The sequence below is a fragment of the Aquarana catesbeiana genome, linkage group LG06 (assembly GCF_042186555.1).
Source record: "Aquarana catesbeiana isolate 2022-GZ linkage group LG06, ASM4218655v1, whole genome shotgun sequence".
In the NCBI taxonomy this organism is placed as follows: domain Eukaryota; kingdom Metazoa; phylum Chordata; class Amphibia; order Anura; family Ranidae; genus Aquarana; species Aquarana catesbeiana.
Genome location: NC_133329.1, coordinates 68174075 through 68200520, shown reverse-complemented (window position 1 = coordinate 68200520; position 26446 = coordinate 68174075). Strand labels below are relative to the sequence as shown.

General features: G+C 43.4%; 1 protein-coding gene across 9 annotated transcripts in view; it reads right to left on the bottom strand.

Annotated features, from left to right (window-relative positions):
* Positions 1 to 26230, bottom strand: part of LOC141148587 (uncharacterized) — a 580328-nt gene extending 554098 nt beyond the window's left edge. For all 9 annotated transcript variants that reach the window (XM_073636167.1, XM_073636176.1, XM_073636171.1 and 6 more), the window contains exon 1: positions 26047 to 26230. In XM_073636167.1, coding sequence (XP_073492268.1) covers positions 26047 to 26215 — 169 coding nt within the window. In that variant the 5' untranslated portion in view covers positions 26216 to 26230. The remainder of the gene's footprint in view (positions 1 to 26046) is intronic.
* Positions 26231 to 26446: the final 216 nt, after the last annotated feature.

Sequence of the window (26446 nt, the reverse complement as noted above, 5' to 3'; positions counted from 1 at the left end):
AGATCTGGTAACTGAACAGAGGGTCCAAGACCTCTGTCCCACACTTTTACCACTTCCAGAGACTGGGGATTTAATAGACATTTCTGTAGAGGAGGAACCACCTGGAAAACCCGCAGCAGAAGTGCTGGCAACCGGACAGAGGGTCCAAGACCTCTGCCCCACACCTGCAGCAATTGTGGAGGCTCAGGCTGAGAAGATGGCAATCACTTCCCAGCAGCAGATACAGGGGGAGAAGGGAGAGGAGGTGTGTGTTGTCCCTCCCCAACAGTTGGCCAGGGTGGAGGAAGTGGGCTTTCCTCCCCAGCAAAGATCCGTGTACCTGGGAGACAGTACCATCGACATGTCGTCCCAGCAGCCAGATGAGGGAATGGAAAAGGAAGCAGCCGGCTCACCTCCCCAATGGCAGCTACACAGTTTGGGAGTGGAGGAAGCCAGCCTCCTGCCCCAACAGTTAGCCGGAGCAGAGGATGCGGAGTCCCCAGCAGAAGTGCTGGCAACAGGGCAGAGTGCTACCAACCTCTGCCCAGCACCGGCAACAACTACAGAGTTCCAGGGAGGCGGGGCAGTCGGCCTCCCTCTCCACCAGTTAGCCGGAACAGATGGTGTGGGGTTTCCAGCAGAAGGGCTGGCAACAGGGCCGAGGACTGCTGGACTTTGCCCTCAACTAACAGAGGATGGATTTCCTGTGAAGGTGGATGGGACTTCAGTCTCCACCTGTATACCCCAGGGATGCTGGGCAGTGGGCCCCGATCCCCAACAGCATGACAGAGTGAGCCCAGACACCCTGTCCTCTCTCCAGCGGCAGAAAGGATTCCAGGGAGAAAGGCCAGTCCAGGCCTCTCCCCAGCGGCAGATATGTTCTCTGAGAGAGGCAGAGGTTGGCTGGGTGAGTAATGCTTTGTTTGGAACAATTTATTTGGGGTACTGTGTGGGTACAGGCAGTAGAGGACTGGAGCTGTTTACTAACTTCGGAGTCAACCCGTCTGGGGTCTCCTCCTGTGTTAGTCCCCTGCCGAAAGGGGAGAAATGTCACAGACCTAGCCAGAACAGAGGCTGTTGGAGAGGACTGTATGCAAGCCTGTTGCCCACCGATTATGGGCCCTAGCATTTGAGGTGAATGAGAAATCCAGTCTGAATTGTATTAATCGGACTCAGTCATGTATATATTGTATGGGGACTCCTTACTGTAGATTTGTGTCCCTGAAGAGGGAGGGGGGATTCCTCCAGCAGCCCCCTGCTGATAAGACTGATTCATTCTGTCGGGACACATCCTGTGAGGAGATGCTGGTGTTATCAACATGTGTTTATGTTAATTGAGAGAGCTGATCACATTAGCCACCAGCACTGGCTAATAGACGAATGGTCTAGGCTGAGGAGGGGGGAGATTGTTGTTTGTATTGTTAATTGTAATTAGCTCATGTTAATTAGGTTAGCTTTGAGTCATCCCTGCTGTATAAAGGTCTGTGATATCTCAAAATAAAAGTAGTTCTGATGTACTCCAAGACTGGTGTTGTCTAGTTCTTGGGGTTCCTATAGCCAGATCCATTGGACTCGTGTTCCAGAACTTAGGAAGCGGTATATGACGGAAACACTCAAGCGGAGTGTGGGGCGTTCCGTGACACCCCCCAGGTACGAAATTTAAAGGGATATTACACTTTTATTGTTTCACTTTAAGCATTATTAAAATCACTGCTCCCGAAAAAACGGCCGTTTTTAAAACTTTTTTTTGCATTGATCCTTGTCCCCTGGGGCAGGACCCAGGTCCCCAAACACTTTTTATGATAATAACTTGCATATAAGCCTTTAAAATTAGCACTTTTGATTATTCATGTTCGTGTCCCATAGACTTTAATGGTGTTCGCGTGTTCGAACAAATTTTTTGCCTGTTCGCAAGTTCTGGTGCAAACCGAACAGGGGGGTGTTTGGCTCATCCCTACTGGGCAGGAAAGGGGTGTGAGTGAGCACTCCCTGTTCACTTTAATGGAGCTAGAGCTCAAAGAGTAGGCATGGGGGGGGTAATGTGTATAGCAGTGCCATGCAGGCTTGTCACTTTGCCATTCGGCTTGTGATTTGTATTTAATTAGTCAGGTTAGAGGACAGCAACCATCAGTCCACAGGTGATGTCCTAACCCTGAAGATTATCATAGATAACATATTTTAGTTTCAGATTATAGTTTCAGATTCCAATGAAATATGAAAAAGTAAAGTTACATGGCTAAAAATAAAGATCCTTATCCTAGTATTGTAAATAAAGCCTAATGTCCATTCAACAGATGATTTATTTATTACAGGTATTTATATAGAGCCAGCAATGTACATATATATTGTACATTAACATCAGTCCCTGCCCTCAAGGAGCTGAAATGGAAAGGTTCCCCCAAAGGGTGGAGTTTTCAGGCAGCAAAATTGAATAGGTAACCAAAATTTCAAAAGAATTTTGGTTACCTATTTTATTTTGCTGCCTGAAAACCCCACCCTTTGGGGGAACCTTTCCATACCATATCATTCAGGGTGAGCAGCTATTAAATCTTTCTGCATACGTATCTTTTCTTTGCCCTCAAGGAGCTTACAATCTAAGACCCCTAACCCACATTCATACATACACATATAATGCCCCATACACACACAAGTGGAATTTCCGATGGAAAAATCTTAGATGGTTTTTCTGACGGAATTCCGCTCAAGCTTGGCTTGCATACACACGGTCACACAAAAGTTCTCTGCACTTTCGACCGTCAAGAACGCAGTGACGTACAACACTACGACGAGCCGAGAAAATTAAGTTCAATGCTTCCGAGCATGCATCGAATTGTTTCCGAGCATAGGAATTTTGCGCGTCGGAATTGGTACAGACGATCGGAATTTCCGATCGGAACTTTTTCCGACTGAAAAATAGAGAACCTGCTCTCAATCTTTTGCTGGTGGAATTTCCGATCATGTGTACAGGGCATTAGTGCCAATTTAGACAGGATCCAAGTGAATGTCGCCTTTTGCCTGGCTGCCACTACACTAGTGCAGGACCGTTTTTAAGGCAGGGCAAAAGGGGCAGCTACCCTGGGCCCTGTCATTGTTGTGGGGCCCAAATCAGCTGCCTCATACTTGCCAACTATCCTGGTTTAAATTCTCTCGTCCCTTGAGGTTTTAGTCCTGTGCTGTGTCCCAATATCTCAGTGTGAAGTGCTGCTACTAATGCTGCCCAGCTCTGCCCTTTTGTTGTCTACAGATGGCTCATCTGCAGACCCTGTGTTTACATGTAAATTACTGGCATTCATATGTAAATAGCGGCGGCCGGTGGCATTGATATGTATATCATGCCCCTCTGAGGTCATATCCACAGTAATCTCAACCAGCAGAAATCATGTGCTGTAACCTCTAGCAACTAATCAGTGAGCTGTAATGTGTGCTGTAACCTTTAGCAACCAGTCAGTGAGCGGTAATGATACACTGTAACCTCTGGCAACAAATTGCAATATTCAAAAAGTAGGGAAAGAAATCCCTAAAGGTATTCTTCAAAAAGGATAAAAAAAGTATAAAGGACTAGTGATCTTTATTAATAATTTACCAAGACAGATTTAGTAAACACCTCTGATGATACACATCTAGAAAACTGATATAATTTAATTACAAATACCCTCCTCCAAACACATTAAATAAAATTAAGACAAGAAAGTCTTAATGGAACACCGGTGTCCACAGCAGAACCAGCCATACACTTCAGTCAACCATCCCATACACACGAATCAATCGAATTGTTGTATCTTCACTGCAAATTGGCCTATTGATTCTGTAGAGACAAAAGTCACTGTAAATTAAATAGAGTTAGCCAGATATCAAAATTAACACCTTGTTCAAACTGCAGTAAGTTAATATCCAATCTCACCACATACATACAATAGACTTTCACCCCGTGTAGTCACCCATTGCCAAAATATGTACAGAGAACCCCCCATGCACCAATTATTAAAGAATTTAGCCATACCTAATGGATGCAGTTACAGATTCTGATAAAGTGTACTGTGAGTGGAAATATCCGCCCCACACACCTTCAGAAAGAAAAGATGTTTATAACCCGAGGTAAGCACTTAAATTGTTACTGCTTTAAAAAAAAGACAGATTACACTCGTTATTTAACCCTGTAGGCTGCATACTTCTCAGATTAAATATCCACATCTTTTCCTTCTGGTACAGTATTTTGTCAAAATCACCTCTTCTTGGGGGAAGTTTATAAATCCCTTTACATTTAAGGCCGGTTGGTTTTCCGCCATGAAACTTCAGGAAATGTAAAGATAATGGACGATCGGCCTCCTTTTAAATTATACTCTGTATATGCTCACCAATTTGTATCAGAATCTCTAACTGCATCCATTAGGTATGGCTAAATTCTTTAATTATTGGTGCATAGGGGGTCCTCTGTACAGATTTTGGCAATGGGTGACTACACAGGGTGAAAGTCTATTGTATGTATGTGGTGAGATTGGATATTAACTTACCGCAGTTCGAACAAGGTGTTAATTTTGATATCTAGTTAACTAATTAACCTTTTTGACATTTAAGGATACACCCTTATTAACTGCGCATGCTCTGAGGAAGCTTGGGTTACAAGCGAAACATGTAAGCAAGTAAGACATACTCACATGTTTCTAGCGATGTGAGCACCGATCTGTCCATGTACCTGGCGAACTCAGCTCACTCATCCCAAATCTCCATTCAGCATATCCATCTAGCACTCAGCACTTTACTGAGTCATCCGTGATGGCGTGATTTGTATAATTTGGTAAGCGGTTGCATGATATGCAGGGTACCCTGAGAGATGAACTGGGATCACTCAGCTGGGAGCAACCCTAAGGAATGTCTGCAAAGGACTATTATCCATTCCTCTTCTAAATGGAAGGAAGATTTGTCAAAATCTCCCATTACTGAATTTATCCTGTGACCTATGAATTCCGATCACTGAGCAACTTTATCGCCTGTAAGAATATAGGGAATACACATACACGGAACAAGACGTCAGAACAGTGAGCTGTATCGGGTGAATCCCCTGCCCTAATACCGTTATTGTTTCCTTTGACCAATGTTATCCCTGATTAACCACTTCAGCCCCGGAAGGATTTACCCCCTTCCTGACCAGAGAACTTTTTACAATTTGGCACTGCATCATTTTAACTGCTAATTGCGCGGTCATGCAATGCTGTACCCAAACGAAATTTGCGTCCTTTTCTTCCCACAAATAGAGCTTTCTTTTGATGGTATTTGATCACCTCTGCCATTTTTATTTTTTGCGCTATAAACGGAAAAAGACCGAAAATTTGGGAAAAAAATGATATTTTCTACTTTTTGTTATAAAAAAATACAATAAACTCAATTTTAGTCATACATTTAGGCCAAAATGTATTCGGCCACATGTCTTTTGGTTAAAAAAAATGTCAATAAGCGTATATTTATTGGTTTGCGCAAAGTTATAGCGTCTGCAAGCTAGGGTACATTTTCTGGAATTTACACAGCTTTTTGTTTATGACTGCCTATGTCATTTCTTGAGGTGCTTAAATGGCAGGGCAGTACAAAATTCCCCCAAATGACCCCATTTTGGAAAGTAGACACCCCAAGGAAATTGCTGAGAGGCATGTTGAGTTGTGGGGATACCACATGTGTGGGACTTTTTGGGAGCCTAGCCGCGTACGAGGCCCCGAAAACCAATCACCGCCTTCAGGATTTCTAAGGGTATACATTTTCGATTTCACTCCTCACTACCTATCACAGTTTCGGAGGCCATGGAATGCCCAGGTGGCACAAACCCCCCCCCCCAAATGACCCCATTTTGGAAAGTAGACACCCCAAGCTACTATTTGCTGAGAGGCAAGGTGAGTATTTTGCAGCTCTCATTTGTTTTTGAAAATGAAGAAAGGCAAGAAAAAACTTTTTTTTTTTCCTTTTTTCAATTTTCAAAACTTTGTGACAAAAAGTGAGGTCTGCAAAATACTCACCATGCCTCTCAGCAAATAGCTTGGGGTGTCTACTTTCCAAAATAGGGTCATTTGGGGGAGTTTTGTGCCACCTGGGCATTCCATGGCCTCCGAAACTGTGATAGGCAGTGAAGAGTGAAATCAAAAATTTACGCCCTTAGAAAGCCTGAAGGCGGTGCTTGGTTTTCGGGGTCCCGTACGCGGCTAGGCTCCCAAAAAGTCTCACACATGTGGTATCCCCATACTCAGGAGAAGCAACAGAATGTATTTTGGGGTGTAATTTCACATATTCCCATGGCATGTTTGAGCAATATATCATTTAGTGACAACTTTGTGCAAAAAAAATGTGTTTTCCCGCAACTTGTGTCACAATATAAAATATTCCATTGCCTCTCAGCAAATAGCTTGGGGTTTCTACTTTCCAAAATGGGGTCATTGTGGGGGGTTTTGAACTGTCCTGGCATTTTATGCACAACATTTAGAAGCTTATGTCACACATCACCCACTCTTCTAACCACTTGAAGACAAAGCCCTTTCTGACACTTTTTGTTTACATAAAAATTTTTTTTTTTTTGCAAGAAAATTACTTTGAACCCCCAAACATTATATTTTTTTTTAAAGCAAATGCCCTACAGATTAAAATGGTGGGTGTTTCATTTTTTATTTTTCACACAGTATTTGCGCAGCGACTTTTCAAACGCATTTTTTGGGGAAAAAACACACAGAGCAGGGGGGACAGGGTTTTTTTTTTTTATTATTTTTTTGTTTTTTTTATCTTATTTTTCAACTGTTCCTTTCATTTTTTTTAAATCATTTTTATTGTTATCTCAGTGAATGTAAATATCCCCTATGATAGCAATAGGTAGTGACAGGTACTCTTTTTTGAAAAAATTGGGGTCTATTAGACCCTAGATCTCTCCTCTGCCCTCAAAGCATCTGACCACACCAAGATCGATGTGATAAAATGCTTTCCCAATTTCCAAATGGCGCTGTATACATCCGGCGAAATCTAAGTCATGAAATGCTCGTAGCTTCCGGTTTCTTAGGCCATAGAGATGTTTGGAGCCACTCTGGTCTCTGATCAGCTCTATGGTCAGCTGGCTGAATCTCCGGCTGCATTCTCAGGTTCCCTGTTGAGACAGGAGAGCCAGAGAAAAACATGGAAGACGGTGGGGGGCATTCCCTCCCACTGCTTGTAAAAGCAGCCTAGAGACTAATTAGCCGCTAGGATTGCTTTTACATGAAAGCCGACCGCTGGCTGAAAAGAATGATACCAAGATGATACCTAAACCCGCAGGCATCATTCACCCAATTAGGATTGGCGAATGCAGCAGGAAGGGCATTATGGGCACGACGGGCCTGTGTTTGTCTTCTTCTTGGTGGCAGCGGGACACTACTTGTGCTTGCCACCTCACCAGCTTGAACTGCACTTATGGGACTCGCCACGTCAGCAAGTGTTACTGTAGTGCTGGTTTGACTACGACCGGGTGCACTAGGCCGCTGACGCTTGCCAGTTCACCAAAATGCTACCAAAAAAAACTGTTAGCGATCGCAGGGATCAGGCGCTAGTATAGGTCTGATCGGATCAGATATTGATCCGATCAGATACTATACCACTAAGGGAGGTGTACGGTGTGTGCGTGGGTGTTAGTGGTACTGGCGCTAACCTGACGCTGCCTGGGGCTGGTGCTTGGCAGTTCACCAAAATGCTACCAAAAAAACTGTTAGCGATCGCAGGGATCAGGCCTGACTCTGCGAACGCTGCAGTTATGCGTTTAGTGTTTTGTAAGTGACATTGATCGATCGATACTGCACTTGAGTGGGCTGGGCTGGGCTGGGCCGGGCGGAGGAGCAAAACGCAGGTGCTAGTAGGTATCTGGGCTGATCCCACTAACACTGCATTTTTGGGAACCCTAAACTGCTGGGGACGCTAGTATAGATCTGATCGGATCAGATATTGATCTGATCAGATACTATACCACTAAGGGAGGTGTACGGTGCGTGCATGGGTGTTAGCGGTACTGGCGCTAATCTGACACTGCCTGGGGCAACGCATATCACCGCCGAGCGATCAGGGGGCTAAACCTTTATTCGGTAATAAACGGCGGGTGCCCTGACACTATAAAAAATAAACGAACTAACCAGCGTCACCCGTAACACTTATACTGTGATCAGTGGTGAAAGGGTTAACTAGAGGGCAATCAAGGGGTTACAAAATTTATTAGATAGTATATGGGGGTCCCTGATGCTATAAAACGCTGACGGCGAACCTAAATATTGTGATATTTTGAATATTGACACTGGCGACAAGGAGTGATCAAGGTGTTAAAACTTTATTAGGGGGGTTAGGGGGGTACCCCTAGACCTAAAGGGGGCTAACACTAATTGCCCTACCACACTAACTGTCACAAACTGACACCATGCAGTAATCAGAAAAAAAAAAACTGCTTGGTGTCAGTGTGACGGGGGGGGAGGGGGTGATCGGGGGGGGGATCGGGGGTGAAAAGTATGCCTGGCATGTTCTACTGAGTAAAAAGGGGGGGTGCTCAAGCGCTGACTTGAATAAATAACCAAAACCGACAAAAATTAATAAATTAAAATTGCTAAGAGATAACCAAATAATATAGCTGCAATCAATTGATATATAATAGGTGCTGCAATAATTGATAAACTCACGTGTCGGTGACGCAACGCGTCGGGAGGAGGAGCCTGTGACACTGCTAGTACGGCTGTCTGAGAGCACTGACGGCGCACGGAAAGCCCGTGATACAGAGCTATCTGCAGCTGATTATTACCGTCCATACACGATCTTCCAAAGCAGGGGATATGTGAGTACAGATTAGTATCCTTGATATTTACATATCTTGCTGAGATCATTGCGCAATGGACCTGTCTCTTTTTATTTCATATGGCTTGTGAATGAGCGGAGAATAAGTGTAAATCTCACTGGAAGCGGAGAGAAGAAAAGTGACAGTGATGTTACTAATACTACCACCATTGAAGGCAGAGTTTTTGGCACTTCACTTACTTTATAGGCTATTCACGCATTTGCTATTGACTCTTTTCATGCTCCAATGCACAGAATTGAATGCTGTTAGCACTCTATTAAATAGGACATTTTGAATAATTGTTGCTCATATTGTTCTTCACGTATTTATTTATTTTGGTATTTATAATTTTTGATTATTGGTGCACAATAGACTGTTTATGCTATAATAGCAGCACTGATTGCTATACCACTTACTATATGCACGTAAGGTTTTGAAATATAGGTTCATATACTTGGTTATAATTTGATAGATCACAGAATTCATTTTAGAAGGTCTTGGATCTCCGGATAATTGTGGTATTATATTGCACATTTTATTATATTATTTATGCTATTAGTGTATGTTTATTTATATTTTTATGTGTGAAGAAATTTTGTTACACACTGAATCGTTACACTCAGGTATGCACAGAAGAGGTTAATATCAGCGCAATTACTCACTCACTTTTACATGTTCTACTGAGTGTGTGTGTGTTTTACACTCACAGTGATGTCTTCTCTCCTCGGCACCGGGATGGAAAATACCGAGCCGAGGCGAGATGACATCATTTCCTTTGCTGCTGTTTAGCATACAGCAGCAAAGGAAGATTCTCATTGGCTGGGAGCGATCGCGAGGGGGGGGCCACGAACGGATGGTCTCCCCCTCACCTCTCATCGCTCCCAGACCAAAGCCGACCGCCTCGGGCACCAGGGGGGGTCCGATCGGACCCCCCGCCCGCGGGAGGCAGATCACGTACAGGTACGTGATTCTGCCTGCCCGTGCCATTCTGCCGACGTATATCGTCGTGAGGCGGTCGGCAAGTGGTTAACCAACTTACATCCACACTCATACAGAGGATTATTCATTGATCCGTGCTCCTTAACTGTGCGATCTGACTTTGAAATTCTTACCGCATTGCCCTTCCATATGCCAGAGTGAAAGTGAATTGCTAAACGGAACATATGAACTTCCCATACAAAGTCACTGCTGGCTAACTCTATTTAATTTACAGTGACTTTTGTCTCTACAGAATCAATAGGCCAATTTGCAGTGAAGATACAACAATTAGATTGATTTGTGTGTATGGGATGGGTGCCTGATGTGTATGGCTGGTTCTGCTGTGGACACCGGTGTTCCATTAAGACTTTCTTGTCTTAATTTTATTTAATGTGTTTGGAGGAGGGTATTTGTAATTAAATTATATCAATTTTCTAGATGTGTATCATCAGAGGTGTTTACTAAATCTGTCTTGGTAAATTATTGATAAAGATCACTAGTCCTTTATACTTTTTGTATCCTTTTTGAAGAATACCTTTGGGGATTTCTTTCCCTACTTTTAAATATTTATGCTTTTGTATTCAGAGGATTGCTACCCGGTGGCCCCTGGTCCACATATAGGGTACGGTTTTCAGAGGTCGACCGATATGGGTTTTTCTCTGGCCGATGCCGATATTTAGAAATCGCGGTGGCCGATGGCCGATATATGATGCCGATTTTTTGGGGCCGATATGTTAGGCCGATTTTTTTTTCCCTTCATCTCATAAAATCTAACAGTTAGGCTCCTTTCACACTGGGGCATTTTTCAGGCGCTTTTGGGCTAAAAATAGTGCCTGTAAAACAGCTCCCCTGCAGTCTCAGTGTGAAAGCCTGAGTGCTTTCACACTGAGGCGATGCGCCTGCAGGATGTTAAAAAAAGTCCTGCAAGCAGCATCTTTGGAGCGGTGCATACCGCTCCTCCACCACTCCTGCCCATTGAAATGAATGCGCATCACTGCCGAAGTGCCTGCAAAGCGCTTAGGCAGCGGCGCATTTAACCCCTTCCTCGGCCGCTAGCTGGGTTATAAGCGCTCCGCTAGCAGCGGAATGGCGCCGCTAAAATGACAATAAAGTGCGGATAAAACTAGCAGCGTTTTACCGTCAACGCTCCAGTCTGAAAGCAACCTTAAGTAATAAGTGATACAGAATTTTTTTTACAATTAAACATTTATTAAACAAAACAAACCTCCAATCAGCTCACTTGTATGTATAATTTAGATTAAAAAAAAAAAAAAAAAAAACTATATCTTAAATATTAAATACACAAAAACAGGTAATCAAAACTTTTGGACGAAAAAAAATGGGCTAACTTTACTGCTTAGTTTTTTTTTTTAATTCATTAGTGTATTTTTTTTTTTTAAATTGCGTTTGAAAGACCGCTGCGCAAATACAGTGTGACATAAAATATTGCAACAACCGCTATTTTATTCCCTAGGGTCTCTGCTAAAAAATATATATATATATATATAATGTTTGGGGGTTCTAAGTGAATTTCTAGCAGATAATTCAGGATTTTTACTTGTAAGCAACAAGAGTCAGAAAAGATTTAGTCTTTAAATGGTTAAACTGAGAACTCCTACACACAAAGTTCAGTCCATCCATAAGTGTAAACATTGTATCTTTTTAGCTTCTTTTATCAGACTTGGCAGGCTGCCCAGAGAGGAGCTCCATGGAAGACTTCAGGCAACTTGCATTGACTTCTATTACAGAAGTAATTTGCAAGTCGCGCTGAAGTTATAATCGGCCTTTTTTATCAACACAATCGGCCGATGCCAATTAATTAAAAAATGCCAAATATCGGCCGATATATCGGTCGACCTCTAACGGTTTTAAAGTAACTTTGTTATAGGTCCAATGTTCAGTGACGTGGGCTACAATCTACTTCACTGAGACCTGTCTATATAGGACTTTTTCTTTAGATGAGCTTTGTATCCATGGTTTTTGTTTTTTTTAACAAATCGCAATAGACGGGAGTCAAGCCATCAGACAGTTGCAAATCAGTGGTCTTGCTATCAGACAAGTTTTTTTGGTTGAATATTCAACACAGAAAGACTAAATATAACATAATGTAATATATAAAATAATGATTACACAGAGTTGTCACACATACATCACCCTCTCTAACATTTATAATACGTTATTATTTTACTGTGGGAATTTGAAGATACAGAGCCCCTCATATGAACCCATTGGCTACAAACTAACATTTTTGCACTACTAAATGGGTTTTAAACAAAATTTCCCATTGGACCAATACGTTTACAATGCAGATGTGTCATACACAAACCCCTCTATGATATCTTACATTATAGTATGATTTTACTGTGGAAATTTAAAGATACAGAGTCCCAAATATCAACTAATTGGTTAAACAGTGACATTTTCCAATACTTCTAAATGAGTCAAAAACAAAATCTCCCATTGGACCAAAACGCTTACAAAGCAGATGAGTCATACACACCCCCTTCTATGATATCTTACAATACGTTATGATTTTACTGTGGAAATGTAAAGATAGACACCCAAATATGAACCCATTGGTTAGACAATGCCTTTTTTTGTAATACTTCAAAATGGGTCAGAAACAAAATTTCCCTTCGGACCAATACGTTTACAATGCAGATGTATCATACACACCCCCCTCTATGATATCTTACAATATAGTATGATTTTACTGTGGAAATTTAAAAGGTACAGGGCCCCAAATATCAACCCATTGGCTACAAACTGACATTTTTGCAATATTTCTAAATGGGTCAGAAACAAAATCTTCCATTGGACCAATACGTTTACAATGCAGATGTGTCATACACACCCCCCTCTATCATATCCTACAATACGGTATCATTTTACTGTGAGAATTCAAAGATTCAGAGCCCCAAATACCAACCTATTGTTTAGAAAGCAACACTTTTCAAATGTTCCAAATACCTAAAAATAAAATCTCCAATTTGGAGCAACATATTTACATTTACACCCCTTCACGCATAAGGCCCCATGCACACAGGGCATTTTTACAGCTGCTTTTAGCAGCGTCAGACTTTTTTTTGTAGCTTAAAAAGCCACTCCATGTTGTTCTATGGCCTCATGCACACACAGGCTTTTAGGAGCTGTAAGTGGCATAAGCGTTTTCAAGCTGCAAAAAAAAAAACCAGGGCCAGCGCGTTCTGAGGACCGGCGTTAGAGCTGTAAAAATGTCTGACACTGGTAATAAGCTGCTAAATGCGGCTTAATGCTGGATACAGCTGCGTTAAGCCTCGTCAAGCGTATTTTTGACATGTCAAACTCAACGGTTCCCTATGAGGGCTGCATTCATTTGAATAGAAGTCGCACCAAAAATCGGATCATGATGATTCGACTTGCGGTGCGGCTTGTGCGCTGTGGATTTTGAAGGGGAGCCTTTGCCAAAATGAAGAAAAAAAACATTTTCTGGGGTACCCCTAAAATCCATACCAGACTCTTATCTGAGCACGTAACTAGAAACTGCAGAACCTGCAAAGGAGACCATATGCTAGTTCACTCTCTATTAATTATTAGGTGAAGTGAAAGATTTGCTCTCTACCACTCCTCCAATTTGGAGGTTCTGGCCGTAGCCGATTGCATATATGTGAAAAAATCTATCCCTAGGGAGGTCCGTAGATTTGGGCGTCCCGGGGATAAGAAAAGACAGCTACTTTTGGTCAGAAAGGGTACTCTACGAGATCATGTATATAAAAAAATATAAAGTATCAAATTTTATTGTGGTTTAAACACCAAATTCACCGATGTAAAAACATTATGTTACTTTCCATAAATGTTAGTAACCTCAAATCCTCTAACAACACATCATTAAAAGAATGATACCTCAAATGTATAGCATTACATACGATGTATCAAAGTAACAGATGACACACATAAAGACTAATGCCCCGTACACACGGTCGGATTTTCCGATGGAAAATGTCCGATCGGAGCGTGTTGTCGGAAATTCCGACCGTGTGTGGGCTACATCGGACATTTTCCATCGGATTTTCCGACACACAAAGTTGGACAGCAGGAGATAAAATTTTCCGACAACAAAATCCGATCGCGTCAATTCCGACCGTGTGTGGCCTGTTCCGACGCACAAAGTGCCACGCATGCTCAGAAGAAATTCCGAGACGGGACAGCTCGTTCTGGTAAACTTAGCGTTCGCAATGGATACAGCACTTTCGTCACGCTGCAATGTTCAAAATGGTTTAATACAGCGCAATCTCTTCTTCTTTATAATGTGACAAGAATTAAGTAGTTTTGCTGCTCATATTCACACACACTTCTCACAAACTTATTTTGTTACTATTTATCGGGATTCCCTCAATATATTTTGATTTCTCACATCTGACAACATATTTTTGTATATTTTTTATATATTTTTTGGCTTTAATGTAGATTCTTTTTTTGTGTTTCTATTTTAGTTTTATTTTTTTTGCGATTTTGATTTGTACTCCCGAAAATGTTTGTGTGTGTTTTTTGTGACAAGTTTCCACAACACCATTGATATGTTGTTCTATTTAATCTGTAGGAGATTGTTTGGTGTTGTTGTCAGATGAAAACACACACAGGAGAGTAGAATTTCCCCCAAAAATTTATTAAGGGCTCACAAAGAGGGAGGCTCACAAAGAGGGAGGCAACGCTGGAGAAACAGCAGAAGTGGGCGAAGCCTTGGACCCCCAGGGCACACATCAATTATTTAAAAGCAAAATTGGTGGCCTGAGGAGTCCATATCTAAGGGAGGGCAGTCTGGTCCAGAAGTCCCAGAGATCCGGAAAGCAGCAGATGACATACATGTCCCCAGGCTGTGGTTATATGAGAGACTGCATCTTCTGTCAGACCAGACTGAACACAGGGTCATCACTCTCAGGTCTTCTTTCCACGCTTCCTTCCACGCGGTGGCTGTGGTGGTGGAGTTGTGGCAGCAGGAGGAGGAGGAGGATCGTCCATCTCAATGACATCCGTCTTGGGTGTTAGTTCCCCACTCACCCCCTTACATAGGACTTTATAAATAAGGTCCTCACACAGGAGGCGTTGACCCTCCTGCATGCCCTGCAATTTGGTGGCAGCCATGCAGGCAAAGGCCTCTTCAGGAGTTGGTAAGGCTCTGAGGGACGCAGAAGCCTCCTGGATCAGCCTGTACGCTGAATCCTGCACGGGACTTGGAGTTGTCTTCCTGGCCCTTTTGTATGGAAGGCGGAGGGGAGGAACCTGAGACTCAGTCAGGCTGCGACTGGTCCCAGGCTTCTCTTGGCTGACACTTAGCCCTGCCTCCTCCTGGCTGCCACTAATCCCCGCCTCCTCCTGACTGCCACATTCCACAGCCTCCTCCTGGCTGAGGTCTTCCTGTGTATGAAAAAGGGACATAGTTTTAGTATTTTTTTCATCAATCACACACAATTTTCACCTCCTGACTGCTGCAAATTGAATGTTAACAAATATAACAGACTATCCTTCTGAGCCCAGCATTTTTCATTTTTGTCTCAATTTTGGGTGCCCACTACTGTCTATTGATATGTAAAACACTTTTTTCAAGCAGCAATTAGTGATCAATAATAACATCTAGTAAACATCATTTATTTATTGACCAGAAATCTGTAGAACAATGCTATACCTGACTCCAGCTGGGCTCCTCCACTTCTTCCTGGCTGGAAGGCCCAGGTTGGACATCGGAAGCCTCAGCTGGGGTGGAAGGAAGCGTGGAAGGAAGAGTAGAGAGGGATTCCCTGACTTCAGTGTGGTCTGACAGAAATCGCAGTCTCTCGTAGTACCACAGCCTGGGGACATAAACGTCATCTGCTGCAGCTCCGGATCTCTGGGAATCTGTGACTTTCTTGCGCTCCCTAAGATATGTGCTCCTCAGGCCACCAATTTTAGCTTTTAAATAGGGGATGGTTGCTGTGGGGACCACCGGCTTCACCAACTCCAGCAGTTTCTCCAGCGCTGCCTGCCTCTTCTGTTTGTGATTATAGTGGGGGTGTCTGACCTGCCACAGACAGGGCAGCTCCCTGTACTTGTCTATGAACAGGGGCAGGAAAAATTGTGGTCGTTGAACCCATCCATTTTCTCTGCAAGACACAACACAAGACAAACCCTAATGTCAGGCCAAACTCCCCTAATCTTGTTACAATATAGGCTTCCATTTCGAAGCAGTATAGGCGCAAGTTTAGATCTTACCTTCGTTATCACGATCGGCGTCTCCGATGCTCCTTCCTCCGCTCACAGATCGTACGTAAGACGCACGTGTGTTACGCTTTATACACACTGCGCATGCGTCTAACTCCGTCCGCCCCTGACGTTCTTTCTAGTCAATTCCCCGCCCCTTTTCGTTCGGCGCAGTGGGGGAAGAGCACATGGCGGATAGACAGCAGGTGCGTGCTAATTGTAGCAACGAGTAGGAGGAGGAGGAAAGGCCGGAGCCTGAAACGTCCCGATCCAGAAGGAGATTCAAGAACTCAAATATGTCCTTTGGAGAGATGTTGGAGATGGTGGACATCCTGAAGAAGTCCAACTATGATGGAAAGTATGGGCCTTACCCCAACCACAATGTCCGAAAGGCCAAGATCATGGCGAAAGTGGTCAGGAGTCTGCACCGGAATTTCGGGGTACGACGATCGAAAGATCAGCTCAGGAAGCGGTGGTCGGACCTGAAATTACGAGAACATGAGCAGTACAGAAAGATCCGGAGAGTGCTGCAAAAAAGTAAGTAGTTGTGCTGTGTTCCTATTCTTTTTGTGTTTATTACGTTCGTGCTGCTCCATGTGCTTTTAGGAACTGTTGTACAGTTTAAAATGGCAACTTTCATGTTCATGGGCACATTATTCGTTCGGATCAAACATTTTTCGTTCCAAATATAAAATACCATTGTTTAGCCCATATGCATTTGGCCACCATTTTTACGCCCTATACTTGTCTTCAAAGAATTGGGTTGTGTAGATGGCTTTGTTACTAGAATGAAATGCAAACTAGATTGTGTATAAGGAGAGGACACTGAGCAGCTGTTTTCACATCTGGACACTGGAGCACTAGTGTGGGACACAAGAACACCATTTTTATTGGGGGGCCACACAGGTGCTCCAGTGTATACTATAGGGGGGTCTCCATCTGTGAAGCTTGTACCAAACAGGTAAAGTATTGCAGCTTGACAAAGGGCCTTAAAAAAATTACATCTTAGAACTCTGCTAAAATAGATAATTGTACCCCACTTCCAAGCAATGTTTCCTATTTATAGTTCTGACATTAAATATCTGTGTGCTAAGTATACCATTTTGTTTGACATAGGGGAGAAAAGACTCGGAGGACACCCCTCATCCGAGGAGACCAGAGCCCCCCCCCCTCTGGAAGAAGGGGAAATCCCCCCAACACAAGCTGAGCAGGAGGATGAAGACGTGGTGGAACTAGTCACCACAACAGGTGAGTGTCTGCAACCACAGGCTCAGATAAGAGATGGATGGCGGCATTTTTTTATAACCAAATTTATTTTGGGGTTCCTCTCTTTTTAGGTGATCGTGAGGTTGTGGATCCAGATCCTTTCACATCCGAAAGTGCCCAGATCCTGATCAGGGAGATCATGGGGTGTAATTTACAATTGGAAATCATCAAGCAAAACATCAATGATGTTATTCCAAAATATAAAAACATCATTGATGTTTTGGGGCGAGTTTAAAACCCCTCCAAATCACTTTCTTCTTTTGTGTGCTACAATGTGCTAAATGTTTTTGTGATTTTTCCCAAAGCCAAATTTAGAGGATGCACACAGTGTGCCAACATGTGCTATCTGCCATCACAGGAGATCAATGTAGGCGTTTTGGGGGTGCAACCCCTTCCTCAATAATAAAGTAGCGGTGAGGAAGGGCTTGCTCCCCCAAAAACACATCCCTTGATCCCCCGTGATGGCAGGTAGCACATGTTGACATTGGGAAATTTGTGTGCATCTTCCAAATTTGGCTTTTCCAGGGGGGATTTCCCCCCATCTGAACGCAATATCAAACACAGTTCCTAAATACTGATGTCTGATATTGCCTTCAAGTTCTACCAAATGTGAACTTTGTAAGATCAAGATTTGTGTCTTTCTTGTTGGTTTTACACAGGCCTGTTTTCTATAAAATGGATATTTTGATTTTGGATAATGCCACCACAAAAATTGGTGTACAACAAACATGTTGGTTTGTCTGAAAAACCTTTGGTAAATGCACATGTGATTGTGCAGGTATTAAAAAGATTGTTAATCAAGAATGTGTGGATTATTGTCTCAATGCTACAACACTTTTGGGGTGATGTAATTGTTGTTTTATGAGAAAATGGGGGTTATTTCCTAAGGGCAAATCCACTTTGCACTACAAGTGCAGTTTCAGTGCAGTTGCAAGTGCACTTGTAGTGAAATGTGTTTTTGCATTTAGTAAATAACAGCCACCAGTGCTTTGTATAAGGTTACACAATCATGCCATTTTCTGCACTCAAAACATTTCTGTCAGGGTCAGCTAAAACAAACACAAGCAGTAAATGTCCACAAAGATTTTTTTTTTTATTATAAAAAGGCTTCACAGATTGTCTGGCATATTGATGGCCCCCCTACCCGCAAAGAACTCCAGGTATCGTAACCAGACATCACGGGCACTCAGGGAGGGCAAGCCAGGACGGCCGCTTTCAAGCGCCGTCAGTGTGGTTTGATGTATGATTCCGGCCTCAGGCCCAACTGAGCCAGCATAGTTTGCCGAATGTTTCCTTAAAAAGTTATGGAGAACACAGCACGCAAGTATTATATGGTTCAGTTTATACTCCGCCATATGGATGGGTGTCATAAATAGGCGGAACCGGCTGGCCAGGATTCCAAATGTGTTCTCCACCACTCTTCAGGCTCTGGCCAGCCGGTAATTAAAAACCCTCTGTTCCGGGGTGAGGGTCCTCATTGGGAATGGCCGCATCAGGTGGTCCCCCAGCGCAAACGCTTCATCAGCAACGAACACGAATGGGAGTCCTTCCACATTGTCCTCTGGAGCTGGCAAGTCCAAGCTGCCATTCTGGAGACGCCTGTAGAACTCCGTCTGGGCGATGACTCCACCATCGTACATCCGGCCATTCTTCCCCACGTCCACATACAAGAAGTCGCAATTAGCCGACACCACCTCCAACATCACTATACTATTGAACCCCTTGTAATTATAATAGTATGACCCCGAGTTGGGTGGTGGGACGATGTGGACGTGTTTCCCATCAATTGCCCCTCCGCAGTTAGGAAAGTCCCACCGCTGGGCAAAGTGGGAGGCCACAGTCTGCCATTCCTGTGGCGTGGAAGGAAACTGTTGAGGAAAAAACAATAAACATTACTATTTTTACTCTGAAACATGGCAAGCAGATTAGACACAAACATTATGGAACAACCTCCAGATAGCATTTAGTAAGGGGAATTTAACAAGGCCAAAGTATAAGGTACACCTATCATATCCCCCCCCCTCATGGGCCATTTCTAACATTATAGGGGGTGTGTGGAAATCTTGGACAGGTAACCCTCTTCACTTCATTGAGAGATGAATGCCTAAATAATGGGTATTTACTTGGAACAGCCCCTCCTTAGTTACGCTATTGGCAGCCCACTGGACAGGTAAGAAGTGTCATAATACAAAGATATAAATACACACTGTACACATTTGAGGACATTTGGACATTCTGCTATTACCTATCAAGATAATTGGATACAAAAACTTTAAACAGTACCATTGGAAAGTATACAGGCAGGCCCTTGCACTACATGTTTTGAGGAATTCATCCATACATCTGACCAGTAAAGAGATGGGTATAGTGTGTATGGGTTTGGCAAAGTCAGCAGATAGATGATTGAGGATAGATAATTGGGATCAGCTGACTTAGCAGTTGGGGGGAGGGAGGGTTACTAAAAATTATTTGGGGACACCACAAAAAAAGCCTCTGCCACTCTGCCTGAATTTAAATCAAAAATAACATTTCCAAACATTTTAGGGGGTGTTTGGGGTAAAGCACTACTATGGAGCTGATAAAATACATTGTTAAGTGACTACATGAGGTGAATATAGGGCAGGAGACACCATGCTGGGGAGGTTATTGAAGGGCAAATATGTATGAAGGACCTAAAATAAGAATTACATAAAAATCCAGCATGCATGAGAACAAAGGGGACATTCACAGCATATTACAATCATGGTAATTAGGGAATGAGGAAAGAAATACAATATATTATCAAACATTCAATACAATAAAATGTGATATAAAAGGATAAAAATTTTACCTTCATATACTCCTTCTGCAGGACCTGGATGATGGCAGAACAGGTCTCTGGGATAATGATACCCAGAGCCTGGGGGAGATGCCTGTCGAGAACTTGAGGTCCTGCAGGCTTCTCCCTGTCGCCAAATACCACAAGGTAGCGACCAACCTCTGCTCCGGAGTGATGGCTTGCCTCATGCAGGTATCCTGCCTGCTGATATAGGGGGTCAGCGAAGCCAACAAACGGTGAAACACGGGGTCCGTCTTCCTGAGAAAGTTCCTGAAATCATCAGGCTTATTCTCACGGATCTCACGGAGCAAAGGCATATGAGAGAACTGGTCACGCTGAAGCAACCAATTCTTGGTCCATGAACTCCTCCCCACCCTGTTCATGGACTGGACTTGTGTCAAGGTCAGGACCCCAACACCAAGCCCCCCGCACAGCACGAACTCTACGAGGAGTACGCATACGAAACATGGCTAGAAAATGGTCGGCTGCTCAGAACGAAGTAACAGAACGCACTGAAGAACAGCAAGGCCTGTGAAGAGCGACCTGAAAACCAGTAACAAACGAACAAGAATACAATGACTACCTAAAGTCACGCGGAACTTGCTTGCACGCACTGAAGAGCAGATACAAACCCACAAGCACAAACTGAACGGCAGAAAACGATCTGAAAGCCACGAGTCTGAAAAAGCGCGAATCGTCTCTCACCAAACTTTTACTAACACAAGATTAGCAAAAGGGGCCCAAAGGGTGCCGCGCTTGGTTCTGAACCGGCCTTTTCTAGTCTCGTCGTACGTGGTTGACGTCACCGCGTTGTTGGCGATCGGAAATTCCGACAACTTTGTGCGACCGTGTGTAGGCAAAACAAGTTTGAGCCAACATCCGTCGGAAAAAATCCTAGGATTTTGTTGTCGGAATGTCCGAACAAAGTCCGACCGTGTGTACGCCCTATAACAATACACACATATAACAACCAACAGATAACGCACAATGCAGGCGCCTGAAGTGATCCACTTCTGCCTAACAGTCCCGGTGGCTAATTGCCAATATTATTATGTTAAACAAAAATCTAATTGTATAATCTATGTCGGGAGTGTTGTGCAGAAGTGGTCCCCGGTGATATAGTTGATCTAAGTTAACTAGATGATTGAAATCTTATCATATTGTGGGGAGCGGTAAATGGGGCGGTAAGTGAAAGAGTGAAAGAAGCTAAAATAGCTAAACCTGTAGAAGTCCCTCAGAGATTTGTTGGAAAGTCCTCTTAAGTTATTTCATTGATGTTGATATAGTCTGGGTATAAGCATACGAGGGATTGCTCAGGATTCAGATCACGGTTCAGATCAGGTTAGTCAAGCAACAGTTAAAGACACTTGCGTGCATATAAGTGTTCGGTAATGATAACGATACTGAGTTGATAGTCCCTTATTTTTCGATCCTCCAAAAGCTTAACATAACCCACTGAACATACAGGGTTTTCTATACATATCGATCACATTATTAAAAACGGGATGCTGTGGAGTGAATAAAACAAATGTTTGTTGTTACATTACCACCTTTCTTTCTTGTATGGACTCTGGTATTTCAGAGATGAAGCATACTCCTTGTCCTTCCCGGCTGTTAGCGCTTGGATAATGAGGCAGCTGGTAGAGAGTGTTGAATCACAATAGTAAGGCTGTTGTTTATCCCGCTGCGCTAGGTAGCTGGTCAGTGTGCCGAGCGCAGCAGGATAAAGAGATTGGCTACCCAGCGCAGCGGGATAAACAACAGCCTTACTATTGTGATTCAACACTCTCTACCAGCTGCCTCATTATCCAAGCGCTAACAGCTGGGAAGGACAAGGAGTATGCTTCATCTCTGAAATACCAGAGTCCATACAAGAAAGAAAGGTGGTAACGTAACAACAAACATTTGTTTTATTCACTCCACAGCATCCCGTTTTTAATAATGTGACCAATATGTATAGAAAACCCTGTATGTTCAGTGGGTTATGTTAAGCTTTTGGAGGATCGAAAAATAAGGGACTATCAACTCAGTATCGTTATCATTACCGAACACTTATATGCACGCAAGTGCCTTTAACTGTTGCTTGACTAACCTGATCTGAACCGTGATCTGAATCCTGAGCAATCCCTCGTATACTTATACCCAGACTATATCAACATCAATGAAATAACTTAAGAGGACTTTCCAACAAATCTCTGAGGGACTTCTACAGGTTTAGCTATTTTAGCTTCTTTCACTATTTCACTTACCGCCCCATTTACCGCTCCCCACAATATGATAAGATTTCAATCATCTAGTTAACTTAGATCAACTATATCCCCGGGGACCACTTCTGCACAACACTCCCGACATAGATTATACAATTAGATTTTTGTTTAACATAATAATATTGGCAATTAGCCACCGGGGACTGTTAGGCAGAATTGGATCACTTCAGGCGCCTGCATTGTGCGTTATCTGTTGGTTGTTATATGTGTGTATTGTTAGTCTTTATGTGTGTCATCTGTTACTTTGATACATCGTATGTAATGCTATACATTTGAGGTATCATTCTTTTAATGATGTGTTGTTAGAGGATTTGAGGTTACTAACATTTGTGGAAAGTAACATAATGTTTTTACATCGGTGAATTTGGTGTTTAATCCACAATAAAATTTGATACTTTATATTTTTTTATATACATGATCTCGTAGAGTACCCTTTCTGACCAAAAGTAGCTGTCTTTTCTTATCCCCGGGACGCCCAAACCTACGGACCTCCCTAGGGATAGATTTTTTCTCTTATCTGAGCACGCAGCCCGGCAGGTCATGAAAGGGGAGGGGGGACGGCGAGCATCCCCCCCTGGACCATACCAGGCCACGTGCCCTCAACATGGGGGGGTGAGTGCCTGCGCCCCTCCACCACACAGCACCTTGTTCCCATGTTGATGGGGACAAGGGCCTCTTCCCGACAACCCTGGCTGGTGGGTCCCGGGGTCTGCAGACGGGGGGCTTATCGAAATCTGGAAGCCCCTTTAACAAGGGGGCCCCCAGATCCCAGCCCCCTACCCTATGTGAATGAGTCCTGGGGTCTGCAGACGGGGGGCTTATCGAAATCTGGAAGCCCCTTTAACAAGGGGGCCCCCAGATCCCAGCCCCCTACCCTATGTACATTGTACTCCTACCCATTCACCCCAAAAAAAAGAGTCAAAATTTAAAAACAGTACTCAGGTTTTTGACAAAGTAATTTATTGAAGCAGCTCCGGCATCTTTTCTCCTTCCGATTTCTTCTCCCTTCTTGTCTTCATCCTCCGGTTCGTCTCCCTCCACTGATGTGGAGGCCCCCCCTGTCCCAAAGCACCACACACCCCCCCATGTTGAGGACATGTGGCCTAGTATGGTCCAGGATGGGGTGGGGGCGCTCAATCGTTTCCCCTTTTCCTTACCTGCTGGGCTGTGTGCTCGGATAAGGGTCTGGTATGGATTTTGGGGGGTTCCCCTTGAAATCCATACCAGACCCTTCTGGTATGGTCTTGGGGGGAACCCCACGCCAGTTTTTTTTTTTTTTTTGCGAGGGTTTATCATGATCCGACTTCTGGTGCGACTTCTATTCAAATCAATGGGCTTTCATAGGGAACCATTGATTTTGAATAGAGGCAGAGGAGCGCTGCTAAAAGCTAGCGTGGCTAAACATGCATTAACACCAATGTAAAAACTACTAAAAGTGTGTTTTTACAGCCGCTTATTCCTGGCATGGTTTTTCTAACGCCCTGTGTGCATGAGGCCTAAGTCTAATAGTTTTATGGCCCCCCTAAACGGGGAGTGGATTGCTCCGGGATGATGTGGCTAAACTTAGTTTATCTGTTAAATTTCTGTAGAACTGGATGATTTACTGCTACAAACATTTTTCAGTACCCTTTGTTTTTCTTGCCTTTATTTATTTTTCTACATTTTTCTATACCAGTGTTAATTTTGACCACAAAGTTTCATTTAAATTTAGTTTTAACTAAAATGCCATTTAGTTTTAGTCATATTTTAGTCATCTGAATTGTTTTAGTTTTAGTCTAGTTTTAGTTGACTAAATAACATAAGATTTTAGGTGACTAAATCTATAGTAGATTTAATCAACTAAAATGTAATGACCAAGATTACATACCTGTAGGTTTGCCACCCATCCGGGTTTTAGCCGGACAGTCCGGGTTTGGAGTCGGGTGACCAGATTTCAGGCTGCCTGAAACCTGGACACCCGACTTAGCAGAGACCGGGCGGCAGCCTTTAATGAACTTGTGCGGACAATCATTGCGGAACCGCAGGGCAGCCTGCGACGGGTGTGTGCACTGTGCTGGCGCACACGGAACATAGTCCGTGTCCCCCTTTGGCCCGGAGCCAGTCCAGAGGGGGTCGCGGAGTGTGTGCCTTGTACGCTGGCACAGTGCACACATCGGTTATGGGAAGCCCTCCAGTTACGAAATGAACGAACGCACTGAATTCACATCTGTGCGGCCGTTCATTAAAGGTTGCCATCCGGTCCCAGCTGAGTCGGGTGTCCGGGTTTCAGGGCGCCCGACTCCAAACCCGGGCTGTCGGGGGAAAACCCGGAAGGGTGGCAATCCTACAGGTATGTAATCTTGGTCATTACATTTTAGTTGATTAAATCTACTATAGATTTAGTCGACTAAAATCTTATGTTATTTAGTCTACTAAAACTAGACTAAAACTAAAACAATTCAGATGACTAAAATATGACTAAAACGAAATGGCATTTTAGTAGAAAACTAAAACTAGATCAAAATTTGTGGTCAAAATTAACACTGGTATTGAAAAATATAAAAAAAATTATTTAAAAAAAAAGGCAAGAAAAACAAAGGGTAATATTTTCGTAGCGGTAAATGAGCCAAACTATTGGTCCAATGGGAGATTTTGGTTAAAACAAATTTAGTAGTGCAAAAATGGCAGTTTGTAGCCAATGGGTTCAAATGTGGGGCTCTGTATCTTTAAAGCGGAGTTGCACCCAAAAATGGAACTTCCACTTTTTGGATTCCTCCCCCCCTCCGGTGTCACATTTGGCACCTTTCAGGGGGGAGGAGGGAGCAGATACCTGTCTAATACAGGTATTTGTTCACATTTCCTGGCATAGATCACCGCGGCGCTTGCGGTGACCTATGCCACTTCCGGCGCCTACCCCGTCCTCCCACCTAGGTCCCAGAACACAGGAGGACGCGCAGCGCGACTCGCGCATGTGCAGTAGGGAACCAGGAAGTGAAGCCGCACGGCTTCACTTCCTTATTCCCTTACCAAGGATGGCGGCGGCAGCAGCTGAGAGCCGAGGGACAGATCGGCTTCAGCTGCCGACATCGCGGGCTCCCTGGACAGGTAAGTGTCCATATATTAAAAGTCAGCAGCTGCAGTATTTGTAGCTGCTGGCTTTTAATATTTTTTTTCAGCGGACCTCTGCTTTAAATTTGCACAGTAAAATCATAACGTATTGTAAATGTTAGAGAGGGTGATGTATGTGTGACAACTCTATGTAATCATTATTTTATATATTACATTATGTTATATTTAGTCTTTCTGTGTTGAATATTCAACCCAAAAAAACCTGTCTGATAGCAAGACCACTGATTTGCAACTGTCTGATGGCTTGACTCCAGTCTATTGCGATTGGCTGCCAGAGGTTACAGTGTATCATTACCGCTCACTGAGTGGTTGCTAGAGGTTACAGCACATGATTTCTGCTGGTTGAGATTAGTTGCAATCAATGCCTGATCTGATTCAGTAAACTAATTTTGAGTATAGCTGCTATTTATTTTATGTCTCAGAGCAGGTGGAGAGCAAAACTGCAATGGGGGGGGGGGCAAGAAAAGTTTTGCCCAGGGTCCAATCAATGTCAAAGACGAACCTGCACTAGTGGGGAAAGGACTGGGGACACAAATCAGCGGCTCTTTTAGGGGTTAACACTACACAAATGAGAAGTAAAAAAAAAAAAAGACCTGAAAGTAACTGACCTGTGGAGTACAGAAGATGGAAAAGCCAAACAATTCTTCCATTCATTATGTTGCTTGTTTGTGTCTTTGGTAAAGTTGTGACCCCCGTGTCCCTGTTAGTTGTAGAGAAGCTTGAGGAACGGACTGAGGACATGGACTGTGTGAGGCGTATAATATTTCTGCAGTACATCCAGCCATAGAAATTACTTTCTGTTTAGCACTCCTGCAGCATAATTTCCCATTTATTAAAATAATCTGTTATTCATTGACGTTTATATGTTAAATAGAAGGTGAGGTTGAATAAGGACACAAGTCCATCAAGTCCAACCTATGTTTGTATAAAGATAATCCTCATTTAACCTCCCTGGCGGTATGATTATTTCGGATTTTAGGTGCTGAAAGCGGTACCATTATTTTGCAT